Source organism: Orbicella faveolata, unplaced genomic scaffold (assembly GCF_042242905.1).
Source record: "Orbicella faveolata isolate gen_17 unplaced genomic scaffold, um_ofav_v1 contig_34, whole genome shotgun sequence".
Classification (NCBI taxonomy): domain Eukaryota; kingdom Metazoa; phylum Cnidaria; class Anthozoa; order Scleractinia; family Merulinidae; genus Orbicella; species Orbicella faveolata.
Genome location: NW_028301563.1, coordinates 34567501 through 34578923, shown reverse-complemented (window position 1 = coordinate 34578923; position 11423 = coordinate 34567501). Strand labels below are relative to the sequence as shown.

General features: G+C 39.4%; 2 protein-coding genes and 2 non-coding genes across 5 annotated transcripts in view; 1 reads left to right on the top strand and 3 right to left on the bottom strand.

Moving 5' to 3' along the window:
• Positions 1-37: 37 nt before the first annotated feature.
• Positions 38-10245, bottom strand: LOC110060842 (muscle, skeletal receptor tyrosine protein kinase-like). Of its 2 annotated transcripts, XM_020767645.2 has the most exons (9): positions 10057-10245; positions 7150-7387; positions 6383-6831; positions 5479-5835; positions 5044-5319; positions 4308-4495; positions 3654-3833; positions 2015-2246; positions 38-1441 (listed from the first exon to the last, which is right to left on the bottom strand). In XM_020767645.2, the coding sequence occupies exons 1-9, from the start codon at positions 10118-10120 to the stop codon at positions 1278-1280; spliced, it is 2148 nt and encodes a 715-aa protein (XP_020623304.1). In that variant the 5' UTR covers positions 10121-10245; the 3' UTR covers positions 38-1277. The 2 variants fall into 2 exon arrangements, with proteins under 2 accessions (XP_020623304.1, XP_089128019.1); XM_089271893.1 differs by lacking the exon at positions 7150-7387 and having other exon boundaries at positions 10057-10114.
• On the top strand, positions 2773-2846 carry Trnar-ucu (transfer RNA arginine (anticodon UCU)). The gene has a single exon. It is a non-coding gene; the product is annotated as a tRNA-Arg (tRNA).
• Trnaw-cca (transfer RNA tryptophan (anticodon CCA)) lies at positions 3105-3176 on the bottom strand. The gene has a single exon. It is a non-coding gene; the product is annotated as a tRNA-Trp (tRNA).
• Positions 10246-10817: 572 nt separating the features above from the next.
• The window catches only part of LOC110060844 (muscle, skeletal receptor tyrosine protein kinase-like), a 13046-nt gene continuing 12440 nt past the window's right edge, over positions 10818-11423 (bottom strand). Inside the window, exon 9 of the mRNA XM_020767647.2 lies at positions 10818-11423. This exon is cut by the window's right edge and continues 750 nt beyond it. The gene's annotated coding sequence lies outside the window, so the exon portion shown is untranslated.

Below are 11423 nucleotides of genomic sequence, written 5' to 3'. Positions count from 1 at the left end.
GGAGTTTTTCCCTCAAAACCATCACATAAGAAATATATTTACTAAGTAAGGAATTTATTTTTCTATATAATATCTCGTTTTAAGTTAATTCTGTTCAGCCGGAAATTTTCTTTCGTAAGTTTGGCAATATTCGCAATGTTTTCAAGACATTATATACTTATTGAACTGGTATATGCTATCTTGTTAACTCTTCAAGACTGATGATTACAACGATCTAACAAGCCTTGGAGTATTAATATCAAGGTTCTTTACAAAAAAATTCAGCTATTCCTCAATTCCTTCCAAATAGATTGGGGCACTAAAAAACATTCAATTACGATAGTCATCGCGCCCTTCATCTCAAAGAGTACAGAGGTATATGCTGTTTAACTCTACTTAAAAAATTCTTTTTTTGGTGAATTCCTAAAACAGTACTAGTCCTCGTGCAAAAATGGGTTTGATTTGCATGAAAAAGAACCTGTAGGGGAAACTCATTTTCATACAAGTTTTGAGTTCCTTTTGAAACAGAGGCAAAAGCTAACTCGGAAATTAAATGGCCTAATTGAAATTGACCATTACTTCAATGAAATGCCACTCAGTCATCTAAGTCATCTAATATACATTAATTTCACGATCGATTTCCAGAATGGTCTGAAAATGTGCCAACATTATTACGCACGATAACAGCTAGGTGAGGATACTCTACGAAAAAAATACCGCGGGTGTGAACAAGACCGCTTTATAATAATACTGGGGAAAAAATGACAAACAATTAAATGTCGGTACTTTCTTAAATTACAAGAAAGTTTCTGAAGTTCCAACAATAATTCAGGCAAAAAAAGTGGCTGAAATTAAAGATGGGAAGACTCCAATTGAGTCCCGGTAAATCATTGGCTGGGGTGTCAAAATTAAGCAAACAAAATCCCTCGGGTAAATAATGTGTACCGTATAGAAGAATTGGGAAATTGTGCATTTTACACAGACATAAAGTAATTTGACAGAAATCCACATCCATCTACATACTGCATAAGTGAATGCTATTTTCTTCTCCGTTTACTTTAGCGACTAGAATCTGACTAGCATTAAAGTTTGTTCAGCGTTCTTCGTCAAATCGCTCTCACCAATATTAACCGAATGTAGCAAAGTAAGTAAAAGTTCCCCTGCCATTATTTATGTTATATAACATTATTTTTTACGAGCTGGTGTTAACATCTAAAGTTGTCTCGATACATTCAGCTATTTCGGTATTTGCATAATTTCACCATATTTAGTTCACTACTTGTTCTCATTATGTAAACTTAGACGACGCCTTCCTCGAAAACTCTCTCCTCGTCATCACTATGGAAACCAGGGTTACACGCGACATTGATGTAACCAGAGCTGGGTTGTTCTCCACTCTGAGGGGTGCCTGGAGCTTGCTGGAAAATCTTTCTTGTAGCTTTGTTCGTAACGGTGGCATCTTCTGAGGAAACGAAAGAAATTCTAGTTTAACTTCCTTTACAATCCATCAAATATTTTCCCTCGCGCGCGATTAGTCTAAACAAGTCACTTGACTGAATATCCCCCAGCTAAAACTGGGGAATATCCGAATCAATATTTCCCAGTTTTTCAAAAATGCGTGTGTTGCGAAAAATATTGGAAAGATAACAAACACAATAGCCTCCGTTTGGCGCGAAAATATGCTGGGATATTTGTCCTTGGACATCATCTTTTACTCAAGGCTCGCAGTTTTCTTCGAGCTACACTCTCGGAAAACTGTTCGCTTCTTGGAACAGATAACGTCCGCGGACAAATATCCGAGCATATTTTCGCGCTATCACTTGAACTACCAACTTAGGCGAGCTCGACCGGTAGCCTTGCCATGTATTCCAGCCCATAGAAGTTTACTAAATACCCCACCGCTCATCCTGGGAACACCAGGCTCCGGGCGAAGTAAAACAAATAAATCAATTTATTTATTCTTTCTCTCGCTCTGTCTATATTAACTACGAATACGCCAAGCACGCGCTCCCATCTGACTGGTAGTCTAACTTGCCTTTGAACTCTTCCGGTGGAACGCCGATGTTTTGGTACAGCGGTTGCTTGTCATGGACAGGTGGTGTTGGTGGGGAATGGTCTAGTGAATCGTAGTGTGACGTCACCTCCTGTTTGAGCTGAGCTATCATCAAGGCAAAGTTGGGTCTTTGTGAAGCATCTTTGTGCCAACAATTTTTCATTGTTTGGTACACGTGGTCCGGGCAGTCGTCGGGTTGACCCAGGTGTACTCCCTGTCATAAGAGATATGATTATAACCAGCAGTGATCAAAGATTTTAATACGTTATATAGTGTAACGTGACGTTTTTGAGCAACGGAAGTGAACCGGAAGTCGAATGTTCTTTTATTTGGCGCGTATCAGTATCAACTTTACGTTAAAAATACTATGAGAGCTTTCCAAGCTATTGGTTGTGAGTGAATACGTTCCAAAAGCAAGAAAATAGACCTCCAGTTGACAGCTCTTTATTTTTGTAGGTCGCTTTTATTCGCGTCAGAGAAAAGAGTTCTGTATAAGAAAACGAAGAAAACAAAAGTTCCGGTAAATAAAAATTACTCATAGCGCAATAGAGCGGTTTTCAATTGGTTTGGTTTTGGTTTTACGACACTCTATTGAAAACCGCTCTAAAAGCTTGATTGAGTTATTTATCGATGGCCTCGTGGCTGCCTATTGTGACGTAATGACAATTGACAGCTTCTTTCCATAAACAAAGAGGACGTTTTCAATATAGGTCATTTTTTCATCGAAATTATCTGCCTAAGCCCCTGTGGCGCAATGGACTAGCGTGTTGGACTTCTAATTCAAAGGTTGTGGGTTCGAGTCCCACCAGGGGTGGATTTTTTTTTTTTTTCTTTCTCTTCAAATCCACTCTACAACTCCATTAAAAATTTCATTTAGGATTTATTTATCGGCGATTTAAATTAAAAAAAAAAAAAACATTTTCAATGACGGTTCGCGTGGAAAAAAAAGGATTCGACCAGAATTGCGAGCATAAACTTAAGCACGCTGTAATTTTTAAAACTATTGAAAAGAACCTGCAGACACTGAAACTTTCGAGTAAAAGTATATCAAAAGAAAACAAGAAAACAAAGCTGACCCCGACGTGATTTGAACACGCAGCCTTCTGATCTGGAGTCAGACGCGCTACCATTGCGCCACGGAGTCAATCCTTAAATACTAGCGTCGAAACGAAAAGGTGAACACTTTGACAATAGTAGTGCGGAAATCTCGACTTGTCATAACACAGCAATATTTTTTTTTCCCTAACAAGCACTCGGACGTTCTGGTTTTACGCCACCGCGAATAAAAGAACCGACTAATCGCTGGTTATTTTCTCCACGGGTAATCACTCGATCGTCGAATTGCTTCGCCATTTTTGAATAATTATAATAATAACCATCATCATCAAAATAGGTGACCTACTACACGTCCCTATGAACTGAATTACAAGAAATCGGCAAGTGACAAATAATACCGATTTGCATGCTATTTTACACACGGATTTCAAATAACAACAACAAATCACAATCTACCGTTTTGGTCATGAAAATCTCTTTGTTACCAGCTGTAAGTTGTGTGATATGCACAGTTTAGTAATTAATTTAAATTTAACAATGAATAAAAATAAACGTCCGAACTAACCTTTTTGATAAACTCCACAACTTCTTCATTTGTGTAGCCATAATAAGGCTGCAGAGCAAGAGTGTAGATTTCCCACAAGAGGACACCAAACGAATAAATATCAGACTCCACGGTGAATTTTCCAAGCAGTAAAGCCTCGGGAGGCATCCAGCGGATTGGTAACACAGCCTGGCCTTCCACCTGAGGGAGATAAAATCGATTTTCTTTTTATTGTAAAGAAAAGACTCACCAGATGTCGACACAGTAGTTGTATTTCTCACTCTGTCCAAATGCCATTCTCATCCCCAGAGCCTCAACGACATTTTAAGACGAGTAGCACTGGGGATGAGAATGTCTAAATGCAATACACGCATGATCACTCCCAATCTAGACTACTACAGTCTAGTCCGGAGTACTCCCTCTTTCGCTTAGTACGTCGTGCGTGACGCGAGAGAAAACCGCTAGAAAAAAATGGCCGCGCGAAATCCTGGAGGCGAGGAGCGCGCGAAAGCTCCTCGCCTCCAGGATTTCGCGTGGCCACTTTTTTTCTCGCGGTTTTCTCCCGCGTCATGCACGACGGAGTGAGAGCGAAAGAGGGACTACTCGTAGTCTACTCTCAGTCTCGTACCCAGACTATTCTTAGCATTTTCGGTCATCTCTGCCGGAGCGGCTTACCTTGTAGTAGTCCGAAGCGTAGATGTCTCTAGACATTCCAAAGTCAGCGATCTTTACAATGAGACCTGTACCCACAAGACAATTTCTTGTAGCCACGTCCCTGTGAACAAATCGGAGCATCTGAAGGTGTTCCATGCCAGCAGCACATTGTAATGAGATGGACATCAAGTCATCTGTCGTGAGATTGACTGTAAACAGAATAAAAAAAGAAAGAAAATTGAACATAATTGCTCTCCTTAGTAGAAACTATCATTTCAGGGTCAGTAAAACATGCTCCCTCACCCCCGAGCACTCTCAAAGCAGCGAGGGGAATAAGTTCCAGTTAGATCCCAGTCCCACCCATTAGGGCAACTCTTCACAAGTAATACGAACTTGCAGCAGCTTTGATTTTTCTCAGTTTATTTGCTCATCTCCAAACCGGCCCAAATAGCTGCTGGTAATTGAATGAAACAACGTTTCCTTTGCGATAATTGTTTAATCATCGATCTCCCCTTTTTGTTGTTTTCTTTACTAGGTACGTTTTTCGCCCGGCGCCCTAAAATTACTTAATTCGCTGGTGTGTGTGTAGATCAGTCGAGAGCGTAAAACTGTCATCTTTCAACCAGTCCAGGATAAATAGAACGATCTCTGGGAATGGAACGCCTGCTTTCACTACAGGATAGCTAATACACTTGATATAAGAAATAATAGTGTGTCTTCTCGGACCCGAGTTGCTAATTAATAAGGAATGTCAAACCTTTTTCTTTTTCTTCGCCTTCAAAAAAAGGCCCGGCTTTTCTGAGGTATTGATTGAGATCCCCTAAATCCATGAATTCAAATATCATTCCATAAGGTTCTTCATCAGTAGAGACTGCTAATAATTCAACAATGTTTTCATGATGTAGAACAGACATCAAAGCAACTTCCTGGAAAAAATCTTCTTTGGTTTCCGTAGAGCTTCCTTCTTTCAGAGTTTTGACAGCAACCATCATCTCTGCATCGGCTTTTCCCTCAATCAAACCGTACGCCCTTCCTAAAATAAAATGTTTAATGTTTAGCTTTTAACACGCTGCACAAAGATTTTTACAAAGTTCCTTTTGTGCCTATAATTAACTTTAAAAATTCCCCGTGGTAGGTGTAATGATGTTTTCTGAAATACAAAACAATGCTGTATTGTCTAAAATACGCATACCTAAAAACACTAAACCAAAGTTCCCGGATCCAAGGTCTCGTACATATTCTATACTGGTCAGCGGAAGTTGCTTCATATCAGCAGGATTAAACAGACTTAGGACTTTGCTCTCGTCAAGGGCGCGCATGGACTCGGCTCTAATTCGGTCTCTCATGGACACAGCTGTGAAATGGACGCCTTCGAAACCCTTCGACAACTTCAGCGGTTTTCTTTTTCGTTTCTTCAAGACACAGGCGATAACAATGATGATGACAAGAAGAGTAATGACAGCAGCTATCGCACCAGCTATGGCAGCTGTGTTTGACTTCGCTGAAGATTCTGTTCTCGGCTTCATGCTTGGTTCAGCGGTTGTGAAGTCTGAATAAAGAACCAAAAGATCAGTATAAGATGTCGGCATAATGGAAAAAAAATGGCTTCATTTCCAAACACTATATAACTCAAGGTCCTCAAAGACAATAAAATGTACATCTTCCTAGCTTGGACGACTAATTTTCTTACCCTTAAATCAAATAAATTTACATTATTTACACTTTTTTAACGTTGTTTTAACGATTTTAACCCCAATTTTTTACTCAGCAAACGGCATTTTATAGAGATCAAGGACCATTTTTAATAACGCGCAGCAAACGGCAACTCAAGAGCTAATCAACGGAATATAACATGCAAAACTTGACACCAAAAATATTTTATCAGTTAATGTAAAAAAGATATTGCATCAAATTACTTCACATAAAGTTGGTGCATATCAATTAAAACCCTTTAAATTCATTGCAATTTACTTTTACGCTTCTTCTTCGCCGGTGTTTTCTCTATTTCAAAATTGGACCTGACGTGACGTCATTAGAACTGGTGACGTCAGACCGTCTTGAAAAAATTGGAAGAGATAATTAAGAAGTTTACTTACGGAAGAGTCCAAAATGAACACACGTGGAATTCTCAGCTTCAAAGGCAGCAGAGTATCGCAGTTTAGTACAGTTGGGCACACCAACATGAGCGAAGGCTAGTCCCAATTTTTCAATGATATACTTTGCTGCTCCCAGCATTTCTCGCATGGCTGAGTTGCACTCATCAAAAACAGCTTCGCAATCTTCTCTGCAGTAGCTGTACCGCTCATTGTCTTCGTTGCACGGAGGTAGGACGTATTCGCAGAGCAGAGCCTTTAAAATCCGCTTGCACCAGTCCTGGCCGTCTATTCGGTTAATAGCATACATGAACTCCAAAATCACTGTCTCTGTTCTATTCAGGCCAAATCTATTGTCTATAAATCGTGGTGCCCAGCGGTATTCCAGCATAGTGACGTTTAACCACGTGTCACACACCTGTCCACGATACACCTGGCACGTGCCCTCGGGACTGGAAATGAATCAAGACAAGTTCAATGGTCATACTCCGGTTGGTAAATAGCCCGCACAACGGTGCATTTGCAATACCGCGATCAAAAATTCAAATGGTCCCGCAGCGCGAAAACTTAGACCCGTCCATGAGTTTAAAACAATTATCTTACGAAATCGCGCGGAATATCGCCCGACGTTTGGCTGACGAGGCCACTGACCGAGTTGCTAAAATTAAACGCTATAAATTAAATTAAACGCTATAAATTCAATAAGCCCAACATCCTTGCCCCACCCAACCCTCCTACCTACACACAAAGCAAAAGACCCAAACACTCACCCTGCTGTGGTCGAGAGAGATGGGTTCTTTGCCGTTGTCATGGGAACATTTGTCGTGTGTGTTGAGTTGTTGAGGGTCTGATTATTTGCTATTCCATAACATTGTGTTACATTTTCAGAAGCCAGTGATGAATTCCAACAGCAGCCCCAACTCAGACATTGATCCCTTGAAACGTTGGAGGGGCCACAGGACACCAGAGTCATGTTCAGTGGTAAAGCAGAGCAGTTTTTTGCCATCACTTTAAATAAAAAGTTTATTAATAGAGGACGGTCACCCTTAGCTTGTTATCGAGAGAGCGTTTTAAGGAAGTCAGTAGTTGACGTATACACTCAATTACCAAAAACCTTTTAAGTAGGTGCTCTCTATGAAGTTTTCTTTTTCTAGTCAGAACATCACCGGATTCCTTAAAATATTCAGCAATTTTGGAGGATGATGGAAATACACCAGGGTTGACTTTTGGATCACCCTTTTAAGGCGTACTTGTTTCAAGCTCTTTAAATTGGCTCTGATTTTGTATCCATTTTCAGGTTTAACAGAAAACCACATAAACCGGTGATATAACCTGGTGATAAATATGCACTCTACTGTGCCATGACAGAAGCGGAACATTTCACAATATAAGCCTCCCCTAGCCCTAGCCCTAGCCCTTCCCTAGCCCTAACCCTAACCCTAATGACTAAAATTCCAATACTGGTCTTTGAAGCAACTAATCCCTGCCTAAACCCGGGAGGAACATTTTAATCTTCTCTTTAGTGAACTCCCACACATGTGAGTTCAATCGTCATGTAACTGACAATGTGCCTAAAATGCTTGCCTGGCAATAAAACTAAAATTCTAAATAATCAGATGAAGATAATTCATTTCTCACTTATGACCACAGCGCGGCTGTGACGAAACCATCTTCAATTCAGTGGGCGGGAATATGTGTTGAATTTGCACAGAAGCAAATTATTTAAACTTTTTAAGGACTCACGACCTTGGTAAAAGCAACCAAGTTAATTGGATTTTACTTGTCCGCATTTCAATCAGATTTTGTGGTCATAATATTTCCCTTATTGCATGCTATACTAATGCCATGCCGCTAAGTTCTGCCGGGGTATCAAGCACGCACAACAATAGAAAAAACATGCAGGGTTTTGTTAATTCAGTTATAGAATGAGCTAAGCAACGACAAAGGCGAGGAAGATGCCCATTAAAAAAATGATTTATATTTTACCTTCCAATTTCTTAATTATCTGAATCTGTTCAGTCCCCCAATCGGTCCTAAAAGCTGTTCAAACTAAATATGTAATGCCAGCGATCACTTCCACAGGAATACGAAAACCCTAGTGGCTTACGTACGTTCTCCAAACTACGCACAACTTGGTCATTTCACGTTGCTGTTGTTTTGCCGAGGAAGGCTAATCTGTAGGCTGAGAAATGAGCAAAGATTTATAACGCACGTGCACAACCACTGTTCTGCAATTAAATCTTTTGTTTGGAGACGTTCTCATTGTCGTTGACGTCGTAATTTGCTTAAGCTCCCAATTAAGACTCCAAGATTTTGTCACGTACTTTGTGCTTATGTCAACCATGTCCAAAAGCGCTAGAAGAACGCTTATGCTTATGCTTATATGTCTCAAACTTTCACCATTAGCACATAAGTTTCTTAGGCTTTTAATCGTTATGACAGCTACTATATTTTTATACCGATCTAATAAAGGTATAAAGAAATAACAGCTAAAAATTATTTTACAAATAGAATTAATCAATGACAAGAAGAGAAAACTCCACTGAAATGAGTATTTTCTGTGTTCCTGGCAAAATACGTGACGCGGTGCTTACCGCCAGCGTTGCAGCCATTTTTTCCATTTGTTAAATTTCTTCAATTCTCATAATCCGTTTACTTGAAAGTGTATTGATCGTCTTAAGAGAATTTAAATGTTGACCGGTATTTAGTCATAGCATTGATCATACGTGCTCAATCAGTGAATACATGATGTCGTGTTTTTTGCCTTTTTATTACCACCTTGTTGTTTTTCGGTCGGGTTGCTTTCTTCTTAGAAAGATCTTCTAAGACACGGCATCGAATCTTCAACGGAGAGTATAAATATTAAATGTAATTCAACGCGTCCAGGGTTAATTAATATACATAAGATAGAATTCTGGAGGAAATTAATTAATAAAATTGAAATAACCACTTGAATAAAACAAAATTTATCTTATACATTAAAACCATTTACGTCGAAGATATAGGCGATAACAGAAATTTGTTTTGCTTGAATTTTCATGTCTCAACACATTGTAACATATCACACAAGCTTTCCTCTTCGTCTTTAACTGAGCATAACAATCAATTTTTCTGCTAGCCTGGGTTACTTAGAGAGTGACTATTTTAGAAATAACTGACAATAAATGCAAATTTTCTTTAACGATTTGTTAAAAGCACGGTCTTAGGAGTTATTAAATTTGCCTGGAAGTTTCCAGCATGCGTTTTTCTAGTGTCAAACCTCCCAGCAACTTGAATTTTGAAGCAAATTTAACAATGGTTATTCTGAGCATTTATAAACACACTCAAACATACACACTCAGTTATCGATAAAGGTCGATTTGGACATTGGACGAAAAACAACATAACAAAATTATAGTTACAAAGAGATGTAATCCTGATGCAGGGTTGACACTAACAAACATACATTTCATACAGTTTTGTTTCGTCAATTTCGTATTATATCTTATTATGCTTCTTAATCATTTTATCTGGGTACGATAAAAACGAACCCGATTTCCCGAGGAGCTATTAAAGCTATGATTCATGTATTTCTCATCAGCTGTGTAACACATTTGATATATCTAGCGATATTAGCCCCCACATGCGGTGTTTGACCTCTGCGTATTGCCCAACTAATATAGATTTGCCGTTCCTACCTGACGTACAGGCACAGCTTGATATGCAACTAAACAACACCACCAGGATATATTTCAACTCCATTACGTGATTGTAGATTTCACAGAGAACTCGACCATTGAAACGTCTTTGTAGCGTTAGCTCCCGAACAATCCCTGGTCTGCTTCATGAGTCGAGTGAGATTTAGCTCGTGTTTCGACAGTGTTAATAGTTAACCGCTAATGCCCTCTTGCGATCTACGCACGAATTGATGACAGACAAGAGTATTACTTTCTCATTTCCGTTCGCTATTTTCGTTGGTTCAGTCATCCAAGTTTACCGGGTCTAGCCTGCGTAGCAAAGGGGAGCAAAGGGGAGCAAAGGCGAAGCAAAGGGGAGCAAAGGGGAGGCAAAGCGCGGATCGAAGGAGGAGGACGAAGGGCGTTTTTTGCCTCCCTACACTATCCGCGTTTACACTTTTTACGTGGGGTGGGGGGAGCTTATCATTTAGCTCCTGGTTTGGTACTTCCCTCAAGATACCTCCCTTATTTTTCTTCAGAGTCCTTGATATTCTGGTTACATTCTATGTTCCTCAAATAAACGCGAAAATGATAAGTTAAGTTAATTGTTTTTAATTTTTAGATATTAGTATATTAAAGTGCCAGGAAAGTGTTGGATATGAACTCCCAAAATCATCCCAACGGGCCACAGAACTGACACCCCTCAATCCCCACCCCCACCCCTCCCTCCCCCACCCCCCCCCCCCAAAAAACGAAGAATACCAGAAAATGTTCAAATAATCTATCACAAATAGCGTGTATACATTTATTTGTATGTACTCGTAAAGATTGTGTTTTGGTAAATTTCCAAAAATAGCTATTGCACACTGACAGTGAGCTCTCTCTGTGAGGCCATAACCGTTACTTATATGCGGTTATATTTTTAAAAGTCTTTAAAAGTTTCTAGTTTGAGGGGCCTTGTACAACCAGAAAATACAAAAAAAAAAAAAACAAATAGTAAAATACTGAAGGTGCGCCTCTAAACTTAGAAAAGTGTTTTTAAATTATACAATAAAACTTAAAAGCACCATCCTTGAGGCGTGCAGTCTGCAACTGAGTCTGCGCGGATAACGCCTCAGAGTCAATGTTTTACAATATATATGTTTTCTAGCCATACCATATGAGAAAACTCGTAGTTACAAATAAAGCATTTGCCAGATTCCACTACAACTCCTTCTTTCTATCCTATCCTGATAAATGTTGATTCCACGATTTGCAGACATAAAAATGCGCCCAGTTTACAATAGGAAACATGTTGAATATTGAAACATTAAATTCCTCCAATTCTGCAAAAACGACAGCAGCTTGCCTTTACAGCATTTATTTTTAAAAAAAACCAATATATTTTT

Coding starts and splice junctions, on each gene's coding strand:
- LOC110060842 (XM_020767645.2), bottom strand. CDS start 10,120: ATGGAGTTGAAATATATCCTGGTGGTGTTGTTTAGTTGCATATCAAGC. Junction 5,836..6,382: donor TGTTCATTTTGGACTCTTCC/GTAAGTAAACTT, acceptor TTCTTTATTCAG/ACTTCACAACCGCTGAACCA. Junction 5,320..5,478: donor CTTTGGTTTAGTGTTTTTAG/GTATGCGTATTT, acceptor ATTTTATTTTAG/GAAGGGCGTACGGTTTGATT.